Source organism: Pleuronectes platessa, chromosome 10, assembly GCF_947347685.1.
Source record: "Pleuronectes platessa chromosome 10, fPlePla1.1, whole genome shotgun sequence".
Taxonomy (NCBI): Eukaryota; Metazoa; Chordata; class Actinopteri; order Pleuronectiformes; family Pleuronectidae; genus Pleuronectes; species Pleuronectes platessa.
Genome location: NC_070635.1, coordinates 6,816,164 through 6,839,462, shown reverse-complemented (window position 1 = coordinate 6,839,462; position 23,299 = coordinate 6,816,164). Strand labels below are relative to the sequence as shown.

The 23,299-nt window shown below is 44.9% G+C and overlaps 2 protein-coding genes across 2 annotated transcripts in view; one reads left to right on the top strand and one right to left on the bottom strand.

Moving 5' to 3' along the window:
• The window catches only part of fhl3a (four and a half LIM domains 3a), a 28,161-nt gene extending 21,143 nt beyond the window's left edge, over positions 1-7,018 (bottom strand). The window contains exon 1 of the mRNA XM_053432696.1: positions 6,784-7,018. The gene's annotated coding sequence lies outside the window, so the exon portion shown is untranslated. The remainder of the gene's footprint in view (positions 1-6,783) is intronic.
• A 6,119-nt stretch (positions 7,019-13,137) lies between these two features.
• utp11 (UTP11 small subunit processome component) lies at positions 13,138-15,385 on the top strand. Its single transcript, XM_053432695.1, has 8 exons — positions 13,138-13,348; positions 13,521-13,582; positions 13,662-13,764; positions 13,908-14,027; positions 14,495-14,588; positions 14,702-14,832; positions 14,953-15,063; positions 15,172-15,385. The coding sequence occupies exons 1-8, from the start codon at positions 13,289-13,291 to the stop codon at positions 15,253-15,255; spliced, it is 765 nt and encodes a 254-aa protein (XP_053288670.1). The 5' UTR covers positions 13,138-13,288; the 3' UTR covers positions 15,256-15,385.
• The last annotated feature ends 7,914 nt before the right edge of the window (positions 15,386-23,299 follow it).

Sequence of the window (23,299 nt, the reverse complement as noted above, 5' to 3'; positions counted from 1 at the left end):
CAGCTCTACAAATGAGTGCCAGCGTGTGCCCGAGCAGTGCCAGGTGCACACTTATCTGTGTATTTAGAAAAAAGGGCACAATTGTTGTACACAGTTCAATTTACGGACTAGTGAGTGACATAAATACACACCTCCGCGAACGCAGCAGGTCTGGCTTGTCTCAGCCTGTCTCCTCTGCAGAGACTATTGTCTCTACAGCAGAGCCGAAGAGACGAAAGTGTGAGGGTGAGATAAAGTTTGTGTGTATGTGTGCGTGTGTGTGTGTCTGCCTGTAAATACTAGCGAGCAACAAACAATGAGAGAGAGCAAGAGAGAGAGAGAGAGAGAAAGAGATGGTGTATAACATTCTGGTTAAGGAGTCAGATTCTTGATCGCTCGCTGGTTTCATCAAGCAGAGCGAGCATTTTCACAGTGTTTACTTTCAGAGGGTGTGGGTGGTGGGGGGGGGGGGGATGCTCTCACTCACAGCTGCACTTCAAATAAACACTCATGTTTTTATCAGAGAGGAGATAACACACATCGGATCTGAACAAGCAGCAGCGATTCGTGCGGTCCAACATTTCACGTCCTTCTGGTTTGTCCCCCGGAGACAGTTGCGAAACAAACACCGAGAGAACACTTGTGCGCATCCGAGTAGAAGAGAAACACACACACACGCTGTAGATGCCAACACACCTTGCCATCCACACGCCCACACTCTCATGACTCTCACTTCCTCCGGGGCATGATGTCACAGTCTGGGTTCATTCTTTGCAGATGTGGGGAGACAGCAGCCATTAAGTGTTTGGGAAGCAATCAGCTCTAATGCAGTTGGAATTGTGGCAAACTCTAGAGTTACTCGCCATATAAAGACACAACTACCGCAGCAGCAGCAGGGGGTGGAAGGTGGGGATACGGCTGTGGTGCGTGGTGAAACAAACAGCTCACGTATAAACTGCCCAGGTTTAATTACCCCTTCAAGACATCTGTTATGGGAACAGCGTCCTCCTGGCATGTTGTTGTGGAGAAATACTTTGTTAATGGCCCTCTCTCTCTCTCTCTCTCTCTCTCTCTCTCTCTCTCGTCGGGGTCCACAGCGTTTTCGAAAGGTGACATTTTGAGCCCCAGGCTTTGTTGCCCTGTTTGAGGCCTGCTGGTTATCACTGTGTGGTTAAGGGCTGCGTGCCACATGCTCCCAAATTATTGCCCAATTAAGCCGGTGTGCAAGTACATCCAATGGGGGAAGGATGACGCCATTGCTGCTCCCACAGAAATAAAACAGATGATAGATGGCTGCTGTTAGATTACTGCACACTCACGCATGCTAGGGGTAATTTTCTCAGTTTCTCAGGGCTTAATTCTCAGATATCACAAAGGGCAGGGTAGGGAGCCAGCTTTCGAACATTTGGAATTAAACTCTGAACACGAGCCATTTTCAGACGTGACCTGCTGGTAAAATCCGGAGAATTGGCCACGGAGTTTACATGCAGTTTGGCTTTCCCACACTGCAGGAGAGTTTCTGCACAGACGCGTTCACAGCAGCATCAAATCCTCAGCAGCAGACAGGAAGTGACGTGTTAACTCTGTTGCGGAGATCACGTGTTTTTCTGTGATTTAACAAACACACACATCGACCTCTCCTTGATTTCTACAGACATTATACGAGCTGGCCAGGCGGAAACACAGAGTTCAGTGCATGTCTGAAAGCAGCTAGAGTCTAAAATAAGGAAAAGCAAACCTCCGACAGAAGCCATGATAATTACAGGTCAGTGGCCCAGTGATATCCCCAAAAACCAAGTTGACTTTATGATCCCAGATATGAAGATGTTGTGTACGGAGTGTGGGACTTGGCTTGTTGCTTTGTCATCTTCACGCAGCAGAAATCGATCAGTGTTGAATAACAACTCTCGACCTCGTGCACTGGAGAAACTCTCCTCAGCCGACATTCTTCTCCTCAAGTGTCTCCATTAACCATGGGTTATCCTATGATTTAGCCATTAGCCCAACATAACCATTGCTTATACAAATTTATGATACACATCACATTACCAGTTGTATAAAAACCACTGCAATTTGTCCGCAGACTTTAAACGTTTACTTTCCTCTCAGTTCTCCTGCTTCATATAACTTGCATAGTTGGTTTAAGAGGTCGGTTTGCTGACAAAATACCAGCCGTCACTCTTATTAATGGACTTTAGTGACATTTCTTTCCTGTGTATAGATTTCCCATGATAACATCCTTCCTTGGTGCCAATGCACTGAGCAAATGCTCTCGATCAGTTTACACACTTCTTGGAAATGAATATTTAAACCCGCGGCAGAGGTGGTGGCGTTACCAGGAAACACAGACAGGTTTATCAGGCTCGGCTCAGGATGGAGGAGTCGGTAACCGCTTCACGGTTTTCATCACATTCCTCTCATCGAGTCCTGTGTGACATCCGTGCCACACACTTGTGTTGAAGCATGACCCTGCCCTCGTCCCTTCAGGCGAAGGGTGCAGGAGAACAAACACGCCTTTACTCAAGTGTATCCTCTGCACAAGTTCACGACATGACAGAATGTGATGATGCAGCAGTGACTCGACAGGACCCCTGCCCCCCAACAACATCTGGTTCATGTGAGAGAAGCTGGAAGGGGCCCAGACTACCTAATGAACTCACTGTCAATAATCCAGCATTAAAGGTAATGGAGAGCGGAGGCTAGAGTGAGCAGACCAGGTGAAAGTGGAGGTACAGGTGTGTGTGTGAAGCTAAAGCATCGTCATCTTCTTCCAGAACCTATAATTGGTTTGTATTAAACTAATAGCTCTGTAGTTACAGGGGATCCGCGACTCTGTGCTAACAATTTGGTGTTTCCTTTGAAAACAGCGTTTCCTTTGAGAGCGGCAGGTAAGTGTTAGGTGAAGACCTGTAATTGTATCCCCGGAGGAATGTAATTACCCCATTAGCACCGAGTCTGTTACCCTGTGCACTCCTTAGCTGCCTATATAAAGTTTATATTGTCTTTAAATAAAATGTCACATGGAGCGAACACAGTGTGGCAGCGAGTGTAAAGAACGAGAGGAGAGAGGGAACGAGAGGAAAGAGGGAACGAGGGCGAGGCGGGATGACTGGGTTTTTAAGTTCGGGGGGGGGGGGGGGGCACTTTACCTCCCACGGGGGCCCTGGTTGAGAGGATCAAGTTTCAGACGTTTACCAACAAAGCATCCACGGAGGAAGTCTAGCACCCCTCACAATAACACCGCAGCACCTGGTCGTCACTGTGGAGGAAACCTGAGGTCACTTCCCCCCCGCTCAGGGAATGCAGACACAGTCCTGCTGCCAGCCACGTGCCCCCCCGACCTACCGAAGAGAAGACTGACGATGGGCAGACAGATGGAGGAACAATTTCTTACGTTCTTACACTGACTCGGCTCAAAGAGGGGTTTCCCTTTTGTGGTCCCACGTTTTAATCCGTCTAAACAGCTAAGAAAAAGATTTTATTGCATTTTTAGATTCTGCTTGGAGCCACATTAGTCTCTGAGCCCATCGGCTGTCATCTGCCGATTAACTAGCCTATGGGGCAATGGACAGTACTTCAGGGCCTCCAGTGGACGAGGGACACGTCTCTGCACACAAAACACAAACAGCAAAGCTTTCTGCAGACGATCTGAGTTCAGACAACATTTCGGCTCATCTTTATTTACAGCTATCTGCAAATGAATGGAGATACATGAAAAAGGCCTCTCTTGCTCTCCACCCGTGTTCACCTGCAGGTACACCAAAGCCTGCTCCAACGTGATTGGTCAAACTAGAAACTGACACCAGAAGTCTTCCGGTCCTCTGCACATTTACATGCAGAATCTGTTCATACGGATTAGATCCACATTCATAAACACCCTGAAAGCTGTAGAGGAACGATTAGACTACGAGAATTGACGATTAAGGTCACGCCTGTTATTTTGTTGAATTTGACAACACATGCTGCGACCAAATGTGTTTAAACAAGCAGCTGGAGCAATAGATTCTGAAGTCATCGTTGAGAAGTCAGCATGAAATCACTGCGCTGAAATGAAGCTTCCCAAAGAACGTGATGGAACATAAGGCAAACTGTGTCCAAAGAGGAAGCGACAGCTGCATAATGTCGAATGAAAACTTCTTACAACACAACACAAATCTAAATTCTGCTCCCTAACCACCTGCAACCACTTGACCGCCAATTCTCCATCATTATCATTGGCCGGGGCTCAAGCGATGCCAACCCATGAAACCAGCCGCAACCGGTCCAAGTCATTTAGTTGCCGTCCCGCTGTAGTTTGGACCTGGCCGGGGTCCAACCACCACTGAGCCCTCTGAAGAATGTGACCATGGTCAATGAGACAGGGAGGGAGGGAGAACGAGGAAGAAAGCAAACAAATACATTATACAGCTCGTGGGCTCTGTCCAGAGACCATCTTCCGAGATGCTAAATGGGCCAGAGTGAATGACGGGCTTTTGGCTGCTGGAGGATTATTTCTTGTGCTGCGACAAACGGTTTGTGTTAAAGAAAATAACCTGTCAGAGGGTGACAGCACGGCAGGATGCCTCAGAGAACCAATTCCTCCGAGGTGTCACTTCTGTAGGAACAGACAGAAAATAGGTGCGGGAATGAATTTGTTTCCCTTCACTGCAAATTGTTCAAGACATGAACCAGGCAGGTTAAGGAAGCAAGCATGTTTAGAAAAACTTGCTCTTATTAGTCTATATATCAGTAATCATCACAATAAATGTCAAATAAAGATTTATTTTGAGTTTTAGGACCCGATTTTGCTCCTGAGTGGATATTGAAGAAACAAGACATTTTTGTAAATGAAAAAAACCTTTCTAAACATTTGAAGCAATGTGTTATTACATTACAATAATTGGTTTTATATCAGACATTTTCAGTCCTGCTTCAATTGTAGATAAAGTTCAAGCTGCACTATCAAAGGAGTCACTCACAAGTTGCTTTCACACAGGCCCGTCAACCTTGGACCTATTCATCACCTACAGGAGCTGGAGGTGGGAACACAAATGTCTGACTCACTGGGAATGTGAGAAGAGATAACGTAACCGTGACAGCCAGTGGGTGTGTTTGATTTCTGTGATACAACTGGTGGAAAACCAGTGGATTAGAACCATCACAAGGTGAAGAAGGGTTATTTACACGAAGGAGCTAATGAGAATGTCTAAATGGAGGGATGAGGAGATTCAGGGACTCGGTGAGGGCCAGAGCAGAAATCATAAGACATGAGGCATGTTGTATATGAGGTAAACACAACACGTTGATTTCTGAAGTGCACTTTCTAGATCATTTCTCCTGCACGCTGTAGCCTGGCTCCAGCCCTCGTCTAAACCAAACTGATTATTTCCAGTGGTGTTGGGAGATGAATGTCCTTGAATGACAATATACAGTCTTAAAAAGCAAAGTAAACACCGTCTCAGAGGAGATATTCTGTTTGTGTCTCTGATCATCCGTCTGCTATCATGACAATAAAGGTCCTGGAACTAGAACCAAGACAAACAAGTGCAGACAAACAGTGAGCTGTAGGGAAAGCAACAACTTTATCGTCCAAAAGAACAACAGGTGACACATTCCAAAGAGAACATGTATGATCTTGAGCTGATCTTTTTTTCCATTTGGCAAGACAACACCAATTTCTTATTTTCCCACCGTTCCCACAGCGGCCACGATGACGCAACAGGTGAGACACCTAGCAACCGCCACGAGGATGACGCCACAACTTCTACTACGCACGGTGATGTGATGATTGACACCCGAGGCCAAAACACCAAGAGGAGACCCAGCCCTCCCAGCGCAAACGGCCGTATCCCACTTCCTGCTGCCACAGAATGGACCAGTTTGGCCCGAGGGACTTTGCTCTCAGGGGCCTTCACACACAAACACACACACATACACACACACACACACACACATACACACACACACACACATACACACACACAGCTCAGCTGGGAGCGTCTGTGACACAACTGCTCTTCTGTAATCCTTCCTCCACAGTTCAGTGGGTCACACAACCCAATACAGTGTGTGTGTGTGTGTGTGTGTGTGTGTGTGTGTGTGTGTGCACGAGCATGGAAACAACAGAGGGACATGAGTGCAGGTGTGAGATTGTGATTAAGAGAAGAAAAAAACATGTGAAAAGGAAAAGCAGAAAAAACACAGACAGACAGAGTGTGCACCCCCCCCCCCCCCCCCCCCCCCCTTGTCACAGGAAGTGGTTCCTCTTTTTTGTCAGGGTTCGACTCCTGTCCTCTCCAGGCAGCGTGTATAACTAAGGTGTGGAGTATTGAAGTTTTCATATCATCAAGCCCACGCCTGCTGTCATCTTTACACTCAGGAGATGGACAGTAAAAAGTCACAAAATGAAAAGTGAATATGACCTCACAGTGTTATTAGACACTACTTTTTTTTAAATCATAATTTATTCTGCAACTATCTGGAATATGACTTCTTCTGCAAAAAATGCAAAGGCCCCCCTCTGAATAGTATCAATTAGGTTTTAACATTAATTGATGTTTTTTAATCTGTCATTTCAACTAATTACACATTCAAACTTTATATCTCGTCTATTATCAAAGCGTTTGAAGTTAACACTCTGTCATTCATTCTCCTTTTGAAAACCTCTCCCCTCATCTCTCTGAAGCTGGGAATGACATAAAGGATAAACTATCACCTCTCGGTCTTTTCTCATTGTCTCCGAGGCTCCACTGAGGCAGAGAGGGGGTTGAACCCCGAACACGTAAAAAGTCCAGATACACAGTGAGATAAAGAAAAAGATCCTACCAGGAGGAGCAGAGCGGTCTGAAGTGAGGAGACACCTTAATGCCAGATGTCAATGAGAAGCTTTCCTCCTCCTCGGATCAGCTCAGCTCGTTTAACTCCGACGGATCCAGGAGCGTCTTCTCACCGCCGCGCAAACTTTTTTCTGTTTCTTCTGACTGGAGCTCTGCGGTGAGGAGGGATGCAGCCTGCCGGCTACTTTTGTCCTACTACTGAGGAAGTTACTGGTGAGTCACAAGATCCCGCCCCCCTCCGAAAAAAAACACATCCCTCCCTCTTTCCTTCTCTCCCTACATCTCTCCTTCCTTCATCTCTCTCTCTCTCTCTCTCTCTCTCTCTCTCTCTCTCTCTCTCTCTCTCTCTCTCTTCTCACCAGTGACTTCAAACGATTCATACATTAGTGGCAGCAGGGTCCTGATCAGCTTTATAGTCAAAGCATTTTACACTTAAAGTATTTTAATTTACTTAAGTGTTAAAGGTGAACATTGGTTTACAGGCCAAACTTGTTTTCCCATATAAGTTCAGAGTGAGGACGTTTGTTGATGGTTAAGAACAGAGGATGTCACACCTTTATAAACGCTATAAGTCAAATTGCGATTTTAGAATATGGTCAGTACAAATATAACTCGATTCATTGATTGATTGAGTTAAGTCCATTCATCCATCCTTTGCTTCTTTGGGCTCTTATTTTGGAAATTTCAACTGATGAATAAATCAGTCAATCAATCAAACATCTGAAAATTCGGCTCAAAATGAGATTGGTTGTTTCCGACCCTCCACAAAACTGAATGTAGATCAGTTCATAACTTTTGAGTAATCCTGCCGAAAGACCGACAAATAAAGAAAACAAGCAAAGGGCAAAACATAACCATGTAGGAGAGGTAACTCAGAAGTTTAACATATTCTATGACACAATTACCAGTTGCACATTTTCACTTTTGAAACTTTTCCCCGTTTGTTGCAAGTTCCTGTGAACAAAATCGATTTCAAAATAATGCTCATTTCCTAACTTACAGCTCAATTAAAATGGTGACAATTGTGCAATCATTTTTGCTTTTACAATTATTACATAAGGGAGTTTCTCCTCTGAATCCGTGTGAGGTCATGTAAGATCTATAAATAAAAATTAGGCTGTAGGGCAGACTTTCAACTTTACTACCACTGAAAGGCAGTAAAATGTTAAAAACTAATAATAGGTATGTTTGGTGTAGTGAAGGTAAACTAAATATCAGCTTCAGACAGGCCTGGGCCATCTGGCTAAAGATGATATCAAAATAAAACTGTTCATACCAGCTGATATCAATAATTAGCAGGATAAATATCCCCCGAGCTGTTGTAATACAATATTTTGCCATTGAAGTTTCTGTTGGGTTCTAATGGGGGGTTATATGTAAATGTTTGAGCATTGCATTGGTGAAATTATACTTCGCTCTAAAGTTCCCTTTGTAGATTATCCTTTGACGGCCCTGACGTTACCAAACTGGGTAAAGACCATCACAGCTGTCAGATTTCAATTCCCTATTTTACAGTGCGGCTCCTTTCTCCCAGTCTAATGTTTCACTTCTGTCATGACTCAACAAGTGGGCGCCACACATCGCCCTGAAACCAGCCGGCTGCTGGGTCGTCACACGGAGAAGGAACCTTGACTCTGCTCACTTGAGTCACTGCTGTTAATCAGTAGATTTGAACACAGTACTGTTGACTGAGGTGCCACCCTGTGTGATAAGTGACCTTCCTTTCCTGCGTCTCGTCATTTCAGGTTTCAGGAAGGTTCACCAGTCACCGTGCACTGGTGTGGTCTGGGTTTCCAGTCCTATCTGCCTTGACTCAAGCAGAGTCATGATAGAGTGTGACTCATATGATATGAAACACTGTGTTGTTCTTTCCATGAATATTACCAGAATTCAGCATTTCCCAAAAACTCAGAATGAAACCAATTCTGTCACGGAACAATTAGAGATGTTGATTGAAATGTTTGGTGATGCGTTCACTTCCTGTTCCCTCATCTGCGTTGGAGCTGATCGAGCCAGGAACTGATTAGCAAAGATTAGTACAAAGACTTGAAAGAAGGCTCAACAGCTAAACTAGCTTTGTCTAAAAGTACAAGCAAATCAAAGTATGAGCTCAGTACTTAATGAATATGTCACATTTGTTTAATCTAGTACATTAAAACCAGGTACAACGAACGCTGGTCCCTGGTTCCAGTCTTTACGCTTGGCGAAGCTAACCGGCTGCTAGCTCAGCTGCACGTTCGACAGGCAGAAATGAGAGTGGTGTTGGACAAATATTATCTGAAACTATTCCTTTCCAGAATTGTATACGAAGGATAGAAATTAGTATTCACTCTTCATGGCCAAGTGTGTTTATGCAGTAAACTACATGTCTGATTTCTGCTCCTCAGCCCAGTTACTTATACACTCATCTTTATTTCTGCAATGTATTCATGTAAACACCCTGCTACATGGAAACAAATACAAATTAGAGAAATAGTGTCTTTATTTCACAATTATTGAAAAAGCTCAGATTGAAAACAAAACTAAGTTTTAAAAGTGACACGTTGTCTTCCTGAGGATCCATCAAACACATATAGTAGATAAGATTCCATCCTGTCCGACCCCTCTGTTTCCCACAACACCATAATTATAAATTCTTATTTTACACTCTGAGGCGTGGTCCCATCGGAGTGCTTTCAACAAATTAGAGGACAGAAGCCTATCAATTCATCATGGGAGACGTGGCCTGATGACTGGCATGCTGTTCAAAGGTGTTTTTAGGTTTTACATGAAACGTCTCTCTGTCTTCCTTTTGAAAAACAAGTTTAAAGATAGCGGGGGTTAACCGAGTTATCAGCTCAGAGTATGACCCCGTCCGAATGGAAACTGTAAAAACACTGTCATGCTCTGCTAAATGAAATTTAAAATCGTGCTGGAAACCTTGACGTCTTCTCTTGGAGCGAGTGTGTAAATATGGTTTGGGGACACCTGAGAGAGATTAGCTCTAATGGCCGTCGTGACACTGAACAGCCGACCAATGAAGCAATTACAATATTAAAAGTCCCAATTTAACCGTTGTTGTGTATGACCTCTAACAGTGCGCCTCTGTGTTCTCCACATACATAACGGTGAGTGGAATTTGTGTTGTGTTTTGCGATTGTATAATTTTTAAGATCCAGGATAAACATAGATCAAATATATTAGTAGCTTTGGATTCTGCAGGGACACGTGGAACTGAGATCTGCCTTTTTAAGATCAACTCAAAACCGTCTATCAAGACACCATCAACTGTAAGAACCCTTTGATGATGTTTGGCGATAAGAGCTTTTTAACTGTGCACTTGAGGTATATTGAGCCTCATCTGAAAGCCGTCCACTTCTCTCCACTTCACTGTCGAGGGTATTAAACGGGCCACGCGACCGTTTACACTCTCAAAACTCAAGCAGGGAAAATAAGCAACGCACACTGGCACTTAATTACAGACATTTTTTTTTTTTAGTTTTACAAGAGTTTTGTGGTTCGGGTCACTATGGTGAGAATCCCACCCAGGAGAGCACCTATTGTCACAGCTGGGAACCAGGCACCACGAAGCAGAGGGGGGGGTGAGGAGGTGACCAGCGGTGGAAAACATATTAAATACAGCAGTCTCTGTGAGAGCGGCAGGACAATGGACCTCAAACCATATCAGAGGATGAATGTTCCAGACAAGTCATGTGATCGTTGACTGTTAGAGCTGTTTTTCTAACACAGAGAAGCCCATGTTTTATATGTGATGTGCTGTGTGTTCATCTCGCCAGTTGTCTGCTGTTAAATTGTTGTACTGTTTTGTGTTTTACATTTGTCCTGTCCCCAGAGACGACAGATGAAAAGAGCTGTGTTGCTAACTCTGGCTCAACAGCTGTTCCGTGCACGGCTCCTGATACCTAAACTAAACTGGACTAAAGACAGACTAAACTATCCATAGAACATCCATCTAATATTTATATCTCCTATTTCAAAAATGTACTGGAATACAAGTCAAAATCCCCAGGAAAATTGAAGTAACTCAAGTAGAAGTACCTCAAACTTTTACCCCAAGTACAACATATACATGCAGACAACCCGCCACGTTTCACCACAGCCAGTAATGACTAAACAGTCTGACATCTGAATCTATCTGCTGTTGTTTCTTAAATCCCTTTTTATAAAGTTTAGGGGACGGAGCTAAATAATCACACAGGAGGAAGGACTGGCTCATGCATTTTTGGACAGGGCTGGCCTGGCGGCTCGCTGCAGACGAGGACCAACCATGGTCAGAGGAGACATACCAAAGCCCTGAGCTCAGCCCGAGTGCTGCAGTCTTACAATATGTCAGCAGTGTTATTTTTACGGGGTCATATTAGAAAACCAAACGGCTCTGCATCTGTCCCACAAGGGCATTCCTCCATTGCTGACCCTGGACAAACCCACGACCTCTTGTCCTTCTGCTCTTGCATCAGCTTGTTACGCGCCCTGGATCTCCAAAGTAGTATTTACCCCCCCCCCCCCCCCCCGCCGTGGCACCAGGCATTTCACTTGTAATGATAAACACTCGCATGAATTAAACAGCACGCAGCCCAGTAAGTCGGAACCCAGACATTTAACCCATCAACTCGGAATCAAGCCGCCGCCCGTGTTTGCCTAGTAAAACACAAGTTAGTGTGGCGGGGGGGGGGGGGACCAGTCGGCCCTTGGGCTGAAACTTTCGCAGGAATCGGGGTCATTAGCCATCAGACTGATAAACAAGCCAGTGACATAATGTGGAAACACTGATCCCATTCATGGGTCTCATCACCCGCAAAGCATTCTGCATGCCGGGCAAATCTCACACATATAAAACAAATTCCTTGCGGTAGCAGCGGGGATAGCGAGGTGCCACGGGGGGAAAGATGGCTGTTCAGTGGAATATAACTCTCTGTCCTGCTGGCTTCTTCTTCTCACATCCACAAAGAGCGCGGAGTCTGGACGAGATTAAAGGGACTGCTTGTCTTTGTCCCCCCCCATTGTCCAGGTTCCTGTAGTACTGTCCTTTGTTTGTCTCCCTTTCTTCTCTATTGTCTGTGACATACAAACAACAGAAATATTTGACTTCAAATTACATGATTGCTTTGTATTTCCTCTCTGAGTTTGTGTGTGTCTGTATGTGTGTGTGTGTGTGTGTGTGTGTGTGTGTGTGTCTGAGTGTGTGTGTGTGTTTTTCAAGAGGTCTATTGGACACAAATCAAAACAGGGTCTGGAACCTGAGCGGAAGTGTGCAGTAAATGTCCAAGTTGTCGAAACATAAACTTGTTACCAATTAGTGTTAAGTGTGCACTCTGGCTAAACAGAGGGCCTCATTAAAATGAGCAGAACGAGTTGGTGTGTGCACTGTGGTCTTGGATATTTGAAGCCAAATGTCTTTGAACTGAAATGACATGAAGTTATTAGATCAAAAACACTGTTAAGGAAAGTGGGCGATTAACTTGTTCAAATGTTATTGTAATGTTCATCCATGCAGGGTCATTTCTAAATGATTCACTAACATAACACCAGTGGTAGAACACATGTAAAGATCCTTTACTCAAGAAAATATGGCTTATAACAGTATAAACATATATTTATTACATGTAATGCTCATGCGTGTACTTACAGTCATGGTTGTTCAGCAGGTTGGCTCCTGTGTATGTTATTTGTGGATTAACATGACTAATGCATGACATTATGAGGTTAAAAGTAGTGAAGGGGCAATTTCATCTAACTACTTTGCACTTTGTTGAACTGACAACAAGTCAATTCAACAAAAGTATACTTTGAGTTTATGTGTTTTATTATTCCTTCGAATGTTTTTTGGATTACAATCTTAATCTGCAAAATAACTAGAAACTTACAGTTGTTAAATAAATGCAGAAAAGTACAAGTGCCCATTTCCTCTGTGAAATGTGTAGAAGTAAAAAACAACATGATGAAATGTAAATGTTTCCTTCAATAGTTCAGTTCAGTTCTGTACTTTACATACAAAACACAACTTTTTATTTTATTTTCCACTTCTGCATTTATACTTTTACTATGACTACTATGAAAGTGCAATGTACATTACAATTTTTTATTTTTTTTTAATTATCTGTGCAATATCGCCCCCTGGTGTGTTTTGGTGACTTTACACCCCGCAGCATAAAATTCAAAGTATTTTTATTTGATCGACAAATGACTCAGAATCCTTCAGTTTGAAATAAAAAACTGATAATGGAATATTCTAATAATAAAATAAATATTTCAAACCGGACTCATTGAGTTTTGTGACGTTTTAACTTTGAGTCGAATCTGCGGAACGGAAATGAAAACCAACTGTGAGACCCGGACAGGAAGCCACGTGTCTCAAGCGCCAGGGAAGCAGCAGCAGCAGGTCCGAGTTGTGTCTCTGTGTATTTGTGTCTTTTTAAAACGCACACAAAGTCACGTTTGTCTGCTCCCTCTGAAACTTCCCTCGTTGTTGAGCTCGGGGGACATTTCGTCCAAACATGTCTTCGTTCAGGAAGGCGCTGAAATCCCGACAGAGGAACCACCATGAAAGATCTCAGGTGAGCGCAACTCACTGTGTTGTTAGCGTTAGCCACATGCTACTGGTACATTCTAAAACATGTCAACAGATTGAAACCAAGCAGATACACGTTGGGATCCGTGCTGCAACAATGAAAACTGTCCTGAATGTTTAACACGTGTGTGACATGAAGCATCTGTCTCTTCCACCAGCCGGTGGCCAGGAAGCACCTGGGTCTCCTGGAGAAGAAGAAGGACTACAAGCTCCGTGCAGAGTGAGTTCTCCCACAGATCAGGATGGGTTCTAGATCTGCCCCGTGTGTTCCAGTGGTAAACATTGTGTTTGTGTTACAGTGACTACCACAAGAAGAAAAACACGATCTCTGCTCTGCGGAAGAAAGCTCTGGATAAGAACCCGGACGAGTTCTACTTTAACATGATCAACTCAAAGCTGCAGGTGAGATCAAAGCCAAGATCACAGCAACAAGGTTTGACTCGTTGTCAAACACTAATTCTAACACAATACACATCCCACTCTCTCTGTCTCTGTATATTACACTGTGCATGGGTTTTTAATGTGTAAACCTTGTTGTGTGGCAGGATGGAGTTCACGTAGCCACAAAAGCCACGGACGAGGTGGAGGTGACAGAGGAGCAGAAGAAAATGATGAGGACGCAGGACATCAGATATGTGGAGATGAAGAGGGTTGCAGAGGTTAAGGTGAGTTTGTTTTCTCAGTAGGGGATAATGCACAAATTCAAGTCATTTTTAAATCTGGAACAAAAGAACTTATACATTATGGTCCCAACAACAACAACTTTCGAAGTTGCTGTCACTTTTATTTATCAGAAAACTAACGCCATGACATAGATTGTCCACCAGAGAGCACTGGATAGTTAAATTTCTACCTGTAAACTGCCCTCTATAATATTTCATAATCTTTAAAAACGAATCTATGGGATTTCCATTTATGTTTTAATATATGTCTGTGTTTTTGTTAAAATTTATTAACATCAGCATCAGTGTCAAAACTCCATTAAACTTTAGGCTAGCATTGAAATGATACTAGTTTGGGTCATTATTTTGTTGAGTTTTCAAGCAGCTGGAACGGTTGTGCATTAGGAAACATTAGACATTACAGATGTGTGTGTTGGTTCTTTCATAATCTTTTTATCATTTGCCTTCAGAAAATCGAGAGGATGAAAGCAGAGCTCCACCTCCTGGACGCAGACAGCAAACAGAAAAACCATCACACATTTTTTGTGGATTCCAAGAAGGAAGGTAAATAAAAAATGTATCTATGGTAGCAAATGTATTGATAAGGGCTTCCTTCATCCTCGCGTGTTGCCACAGGTTTCGAGGTCACAGAGGTTAATGTTTGTTTTTTCCCTCAGTGGAGTCATTTAACCTGGCCACCCACCTCAACACTGTTCCTGAGCTGGTGGACCGAGTGTACAACAGGCCCACTCTGGAGACCCTGGAGACCAAGAGCGTCCATGGACCTTCAAGGAATCGCGTTGTGCAGGTCTGTGTTTATCATGAAGGAAGATCACACACACACACACACACACACACCTAGAAAAGTCCACACCTTCTTCAGCTCAATCAACCGGTGGTTCATGTTTTCTCCTTGTTGCACCTGTAGAAGTTCGCCCGGCAGAGGAAGAACCAGTATAAGATCCTTTCCCAGAGGATTGACAGAGAGAAGAAACTGTTTGTCATCAGCCAGAAGATCCAGACACGCAAGGATCTGCAGGTGAGGAGACAGAGATGGTTCTTCATTACAATCAATTTTACAATTACAATACATTTTTATTTACCTAATCTATTTCATATTATTTATTTTCCCTCCCCTGCATACCAGGATAAGACTCATAAGGTGAAAGTGAAAAGAGAGACGACCAACTCAGCAGCTATTTACAAGTTTGAGACCAAGAGGAAACGCTGAGACGGGAATCCTCAACCTTCCTAATGACATTTCTTCCTTTTCCTCAATTCCTGCTGACCCTGTGTAATCTTGTACATATTTATCCAAACCTTTTTTAGTTTGTTACAAATAATAAATACGAGAAGAACAAGCAGGTTGATGTGGTTTCTTGTCTTGCAGATAACTTAGGGTTGAACTCTTATTGGGACAAAACCGTTTGTGGAGTGTGGAGGTTTTTTCACCTGTGGGGAGAGAGGGATGTAAAAAAACAACAAAGAGAAAGGGCAGTGATTTGTCAAAGAGGCCTCAGGCTGAATTTGAACTCAGGATGTGGTACACGCTCTGGCCAGCTGTTGTATTTTACTCGCAAACCAGTAGGTGGCATTAGTGTTCTTTATGGCTGATATAAGTACAGCTGGCTGAAGACACTGGAACTAGCAGTAAATAGACTAAGCCGGATTTCAAGAGTTATAGACATGACCCGCTGTTTGACAATAGAGTTAAAATTGTGGTTGTTACATTTCATTTGAGTTGATATTGATGTGTTCAGTGTTTGTGTGAATCACTAACTGGTCCCTGCTGTGGAAGGTAGTGAGCTGCGATGCTGGTGCCCAATTTCAAACCTGATTTTAAAAGGAAAGTTTCATTTCAAAGCGAATACATGTAAGATAATGAACGTTGGACTCCATCTTCCTCATCAACATGTCACCGCAACGTGTTTGTGTGTGATTAGTTTCCATGACCCTGTGGCCAAAAGATGCAACACAATAAGTTTCATATACGTGAGACCAAGTATAAACTTAGCTGTTCAGTCTTAACAGCGTTTATAAAAGACAAAATATATATAAATGATATCCATCCATAATCAACTGCTTATCCTCTCGAGGCTGCTCCTGTTGGGCGAGAGGCGGGGTATCATCCTCTAGGTCACCAGAGTGTCACGGGGCAAACGGAGGCTCCGTTCACACCTAGAGTCGACGTAGTTCCCAATTAACCTAACCCCAACCTGCACGTGTTTGGACTGGGAGGAAGCCACACTGACATGGGGAGGACGCATGTTCCTGCCGAAGCGGGGGATACGAACTGGGAACCTTCTCGCTGAGAGGTTCTATCCACTGTGCTGCCCTATATATAATATATGGACATTTATTATCTTGGCTTAGTACATAACCAGCTGAATATCAATCATTAACATCACATCTTATACTGTTCTATATTTTCCTGGCTTTTGCCATTTGTCCCCTCCAGTATCTTAACTCTGAATAACACAACTGTTTTTCCTTTCATATTGACATGAGGCACACAAATCCAGTGTTGTGGTGGTGGCACATGCAGAAGAGCCTCTGAAGGACACACCTTTGTAGCTGCCCTTGACTTAGGATTCAGCACACACCTCCTGCAGACCCTTTTCATATGTCACAGCAGGGTACACACAGCTGCAGCTAATAAAACGCACCAGGATTTAGGTGTCAGTTAGCAAACGCTGGTAATAATAATATTGTCAATGCTCGATCATTAGCTCACTTTAATTCAAACCACCAATTATTCATTTTACAAGCTGCATCTGTGCAGAAACACACACACACACACACCTCTGTTCGAAGGCTCCCCGGAGAGAGAGAGCCATGAAACTGTTGTTACTGCCGTGTCACTTTATAAAGTTTATTCTCACTCGTGTGTGTGTGTGTGTGTGTGTGTGTGATGCTCGTTCTGTCACAGATCATCAGGTAATTAGCCGAGGCGCTGCTCATATACATTCCTGTTCACCATGTACTGAAGCTACAGGCTGGTTTATTCTACACAGTAGATGAAGCAAAGAAATTTTTTAAAAATCATCAATGGCTCTGTTCTATTCAGGAGTCCCAGTATAAATGACAGTGACACAACAGGGACGATACCAGGACCCGGAAACTGACACAGCTACATGGAATCCATCCATTTATGTTGTTATTTACTTTGCCATTTAACTTTGTTCTCACCCTCACACATCAACCAATCATGGTCCAACGATATACTAGGTTTTATTTTGTTGTTCCTACTCTGACATGTCAAAATATCTTCCATGGAAAAGGCCACTGAGGGTTTCTTCACATCTCTTAGGACCCTCGGACTCTTCGCCTTGGTTTTGGCGTAATCGGGGATTGTGCGCTTATGCTGATTAGTTTGTTAGTGGCATGTCGGAGCAAGGATTAGGTTCGATGCCCCACTGGAAGATGAGCTTCGGTTTAACTGTCACTATAAGGCCAACTGTAGTTGACCCCCATGTCATTAACCCTAATCACTGAGTCAAGACTTCATATTTCAGATAAAGAAAACACCTTTATGAAGAAAACAAGACCTATTTTGCCGATTTTCTCCCTCAGCCTTTGTGCGATCATGCACGTGCATGAAGTGAGCACTAACACACCGATTGTGTGGTTACTTCCCTGAGATTATAGTGTGAAATAGACTGAAGGCCTGGCAGCCCAGCAGGGAATCATAGTGACCCAGGCTTGATTGATCACTGTGGTGGCAGCAGCTTCATAAACAGGGCCCATCCATCAGGCTCTCCTGGGAGCCACTGGATGGGGGAAGAGGGAAGAGAGGGAGCCAGGCGTAAATGTCACCAGACACAGTGAAAGGTGGAGGGGGCTGTAAAGGAGGGACCAGAGGCCTTGGCCCAAACACTGCTGACCAGAGCGGAGGTGAGCCAACAACTCGCGATGGGCCAAAACAGGAAGTGAGGCCATGGTGGTTGTTCTCATCTCAAACTAACAGCAGTTTTAATGAGGATGCGTCCAAATGTAGTGAACAATTATAGTAAACATACAGTCATGTATCTCACTGGCATCTCACTGTTCTCCATTCACGTCAGAGTGGTGTTGTGAGCAGTCAAAGAGCGTCCTCTGCCAGCTCTCCCTCCCTCCCTCCCCACTTCCTCACGCCCTCCTCTCACCCCCCCTGCCCTCTGCGACTGCGTCACACCCCTGAGAGAGCGTGCCTGTACCGGGACCCTCGGGCCCAGCATCCATAAGCGGAGGGGGTGGAGGTCGCGGAGGAGAGCCCAGGGGTCAAAACACTGTGTGCGTGGTTCCGGGACCCCTATCGGACTGTGCAACCCGGGCACAGACGAGCCACTGTTCCTCCTCAAGCTCGCCTTTCATTCCACCCCCCCCGGCAACGGGACTCTTGTGCCGGGGCGCAGAGGCAAGGGCTCAGGGGTGGGCAGTGGGCGACCCTCTGATTTTAAAGATATAGACAGGCATTCCTCTATTGTCAAAAGCCTCGTAATTCATTTGACGACTCGCACAGGCCATCCCGTCCCCATCTCTAAAGTTAATGACCCTGGAGGTTCGCTCACAAACAGTCGTTTTTTGAAATGGAGGAGTTGGACGTGAAGGGTTGCGTGGTTGTCACACAGCTGCAGGGCAAGACATTAACCTCCATGTGTCGGAACTGAGAGGGAAAGTGCAGCCTGGTTAAGATCGTGTACAATAAATGGAGCTTTGTTCTCTGAGTTTAGGTATTTGGGAGTATTTTGTAATAAGTGCTTTTGTAATAAGTTTATTTGAACCTAATAGCGGTTTATACATTGCTCTGTTTTTATGAATTAAGCAGCATGAGGCGTCAGATACAGCAAAGTTAAACCATGAGAAATTACTAAAGGAGTTTTCTACTTGACATCAATAGCTTTATTTAATTTATCTTAACTTATCTTTTCACACAGATTACAAATACAGACGTTAACAAATCTGACCCTCATCAAATGCTGCTAGAGACTTTAATCGTTAATCTTGATGATGTTTTCCTGCACGTGGCATCTATTGCACTTCTGTCCGTCCTGGAAGAGGGATCCCTCACATGTGGCTCTCTCTGAGGTTTCTATGTATTTTTACCCTGTTAAAAGGGTTTTTAGTAGTTTTTCCCTACTCTTGCTGAGGGTTAAGGACAGAGGATGCCACACCCTGTTAAAGCCCTATGAGATGAATTGTAATTTGTGAATACGGGCTATACAAATAAAATGTGATTGATTGATTTGAATGATTTACCACAAATGTTACTGGCATATACATAGAACTGGTTTTTATTTGCCAAGGTTTTGATATATATAAAAAATGTAAAATGTATTTTTGGTGCTTTGTTCAAACAATAATAACTTCTTTATTAAACTGTTTCTATAGAAATGGACCCAAATGTGTAGTGTCCAAAATGAAAACCATTGACAATGTATAGTCATTATCCAGAGTTGTTACAACACCCACTCATTTACTTACTTTTGAGCACTTGAAGGTTGTTTTGAACCTGTTTCTCTATTATCATATGATGCCCCCCCCCCCCCCCCCCCCCCCCATCACATGGCTTTAACCTGACACTCGAGCCTCGCAAAACAGGTGCTGCACCTCTACCCACCTCATTCCCCGGCACACAACTCTGCCCCACTCCAGAGCCGGAGTACAGAGCCGAGGTTAAGGATGCACTAATCGATCCTCCAATTACAGAGAGCTGGAGAGTGAGAGGTGGGGAGACGAGAAAGAGAGAGACAGAGAGACAGAGAGACAGAGAGAGGTGGCCTGGGGTTTGAGTGTTGGGAGGGTGTCTCGGAGTAGGAGGGGGTTGGGAGATGAGAGGTCGTCTTTATCTTAGGATCCCTCACTCCTTTAACTTGAAGCTGGGTGTCATGGGGCTTTTGAAGTAGTGGATAGAGAGGAGGGACAGAAAAGGTGGAGGAAAGGGGGCTGGGGGGGGGGGGTGGATGGCGTGCAGGCAGGGTCTCTCTCTCCATGCCAGGGGGAAGACGTCTGAAGGAAAATCTTTACAGCCTTGACAGTGCCCCTGACGTGCGTGCGTTTTTTGTGTGTTTGTGTCAGTATTTGGATATGTGTGTGTATCTTACGTGTGTGTGTGTGTGTGTGTGTGTGTATCTTATATGTGTGTGTGTGTGCTGGAGTTGAACGTCTGGCTCGTGCACCGAGGTGGGGATCACAGAGCCCTCTTTTTAAATTGCCGCTAATGAGCCCTGGCTGGCGAGAGGTACTCGAATTGATTAAATTTGCATGGGAGCCTAAATCATGACGGGGGGCCTCATCCCTGTGCCCCCTGCCTCTAGGTGCACACGTACACACACACACACACACACACACACACACACACACACACAGCACCCTTGGTACCCCCCCCCCCCCCCTCCACATCAGACCTACAGGGGGTATCTCTCTGCAGGAGAGAGGGACAGAATATACCAGGGGGAGGGTGTGTACATGTGTGGTTGTGTGTGTGTTTGTGTGCGTGCGTGTGTGTGTGTGTGTGTGTGTGTGTGTGTGTTGTGTTGAGCAGGGCGTGGAGCGCACCCATCTGCCCCGGTATTACTGTCAGTCATCATTCAGGGGAATGCCAGGCGCGCGCCTCGGGACGTGTTCATTACGCTTTAACTACCGGATCTGTCCTTGTCTCGAAGCCTCCCCGTGTCATTGTCTGCCTGAGATTGCGTGTGTATGTGTGTGTATATTTATGCATCTGTCTGCTTGCATCACAATTGAACGCACCAGTTCATGCGTATGCATGGGAAGGTGTTGTTCCGGAAATAAACGCACAAGATACTGTCCTGGGTTCAATGCTATAGGTGTGAGTTAATAAAAGGATGATTTTCCTCTCATGTGAATCTCGGAATCTTAATCTCTACTTTTTTTTCGTGGACGGGCATCGACAAATCTGTGAGTGTGTTGCTTGTCTAACAACGGTTACCTCTCTAGCTATGTGACACTGTGTGATGAGGGCACAGGCGCCTAAAATAATCTCAGCAGTGAGGTGTGTGATTGTGAGTGTGTGTGTGTGAGTGTGTGTGTGTGTGTGTGTGTGTGCGTGCGTGCTGATGGGGGGGACAGTGCTTGTGCGTTGTTAGCCTGTGTGATTGCAGTAATCAGATCAGGGTGTTAATCAGAGTTTGTTCGTCAGTGGCCTGATGAGGGGCGATGAGGGCCGCTGATTGTAATGCGATGCTTCGATCAGTCTCTCTGACGACTGCCGAGCGCAAACCGCCAAGAACATCATTATCATACCGTACACTTTTTCTCCCCCCCCACACACACACACACACTTTTGGAACGCCACAACAGAGTGTGAAAGTGTAAACAAACAAGCAGAACAGCACGCCGCTGTATACATGCAAGTATGTCAGGGGGGGGGGGGGGGGGGGGAGATGCAGACTCAATTATTATTATGCAGGATGTTTTCATTCCAGTGGACACAATGAAGCACGGTGACACAATGGGATGTATATCACTATTTAGGTGTCAGTGTCACCCCTATTGAATAACAGGCGCGGGGGGGGGGGGGGGGGGGGGGGGGGGGTGCTGGGGTTAGAGGGGAGAAAAGACGAGGTTGACAGAGGGGTTGGGGGGGGGAGAGGGGAGGATGGGGAGGTAGATGTGACCCCCTGGTAAATAGTCCTGTCTTGTTGCAGACAGGCTTGCATCACATCTTTTATTCCCTTTTTTCTATCTTTTCCTTTTCGTGGGAGGAGAAAGGGGGGGGGGGGGGGGGTGGGGGGGGGCAACGCTGACACTATTATGGCTGCCTCATCAGCCAAGTCCCTACAAGGGCTGATACAAATTAATTAACCTAATTAGGGGCTGTGATTGCGGGTGTGATTATAGGGGCTGGAGGGGGAGGGAGGGAGGGAGGGATGGGGCAAAGAGGAATGGTTGGTGAGGGCGGGGGGGGGGGGGGGTTCGCTGGCAGCCAGAGCCCAGGCGATGATGATGAGCCAGGAGGTGTGGGAGAAGAGCCAAAATGCTATGCATGGCTAATGAGCAACGGTAGCCAGCTCCAGCCTCACTCCCCCCCCCCCCCTCCTCCTCTCACTTCTCCACCTTGTGTTTACTTCAGTTTTGTTCTTTTGTGTTCTTGTTGTTTTCCACGTGAACTCTCTGAAGCTGCAGTTTTTCTTCCTCGGCTTGTGAGCGAATTCACGCCACTGCCCCAGTTTTGGATTTGGCCCTGTGCATCGATCCCAGTGACGTAGGCCACGAAAACCAACCAGTGCACCTGTTGCAGTGGGAAAATGAAAGTATTTTACCACTACAATGGTGCATACTTCCGGAAAGCCAACAACAGTCCTCCTAAATTCAATCAAGCTGCCTCAAATTGCACACACTCATAAATATCAGTACCATAAATATGCCTTTTTCCATAAAAGATCCATTTATTACTCGCTGGGAAATTGGTGAGAGAAAACGCTAATGAAATCTCCCAATTTTGAACAAAACAAGTTCCTCCTCAAAAAGTTTCTTGGTGTCTCATCCTTCCACCGATCTCGTGTAAATCCGTTCTGTAGTCTTAATGGCCCCTCAGTGGAGCACACACCTCCACCCGAGACCAACAGTTCCCTTGAATTTCGATCAAGCTGCACCAAATTTCACAAACTCATGCATCTCAGTTCCCTAAATCAGTCTATTTTTTAAAATGTAGATCCATGAAATGTTCCCTGGGAAATCAGTGACCGTATTGAAAGATGCTTCCTCATGTTAAAGAAAGAAATCATGGATCTGCCCCTTTATCAGGAATCTCTGCCCCTTTATCAGGAATCAACCCAAAGCTGAATGACTTGCATGGCCCATGTTCCACCGCTCCACCAAGTTTCATGTAAATCTGTTAAGTGGATTTTGAGTAATCCTGCTGACAAACAAACCAACATACAAACAGACGGGGGGGTAAACAACCTTGGCGGAGGTAATAGAAAGTCAAAGCCTCAGGCCGGTCCAGCTGCTGGACCTTCCTCCAGGAGAATCATTGATATTCAAGACCTCTGTGGCTAAAAGCTCACAGCATCTTTTCACCATTTACAAAAGTAAAGCAGAATCCACAGCTTTCGTCTGCCTGTATGTCGAGGTTCTGTAGTATGAGGCTACATAGGGCGCAGTGCAGTACTGCCTATTGTTCACTTTAACTGTTCTCCCCACCAGAAACAGAAACACCCTCTGGGAACGCACACCCAGTCTCTCTCTCTCTCTCACACACACACACACACTTGCAAGCTCACACTATTTTTCATCCTTTCGTATGCACGACCAATCGCAGATCAACACAC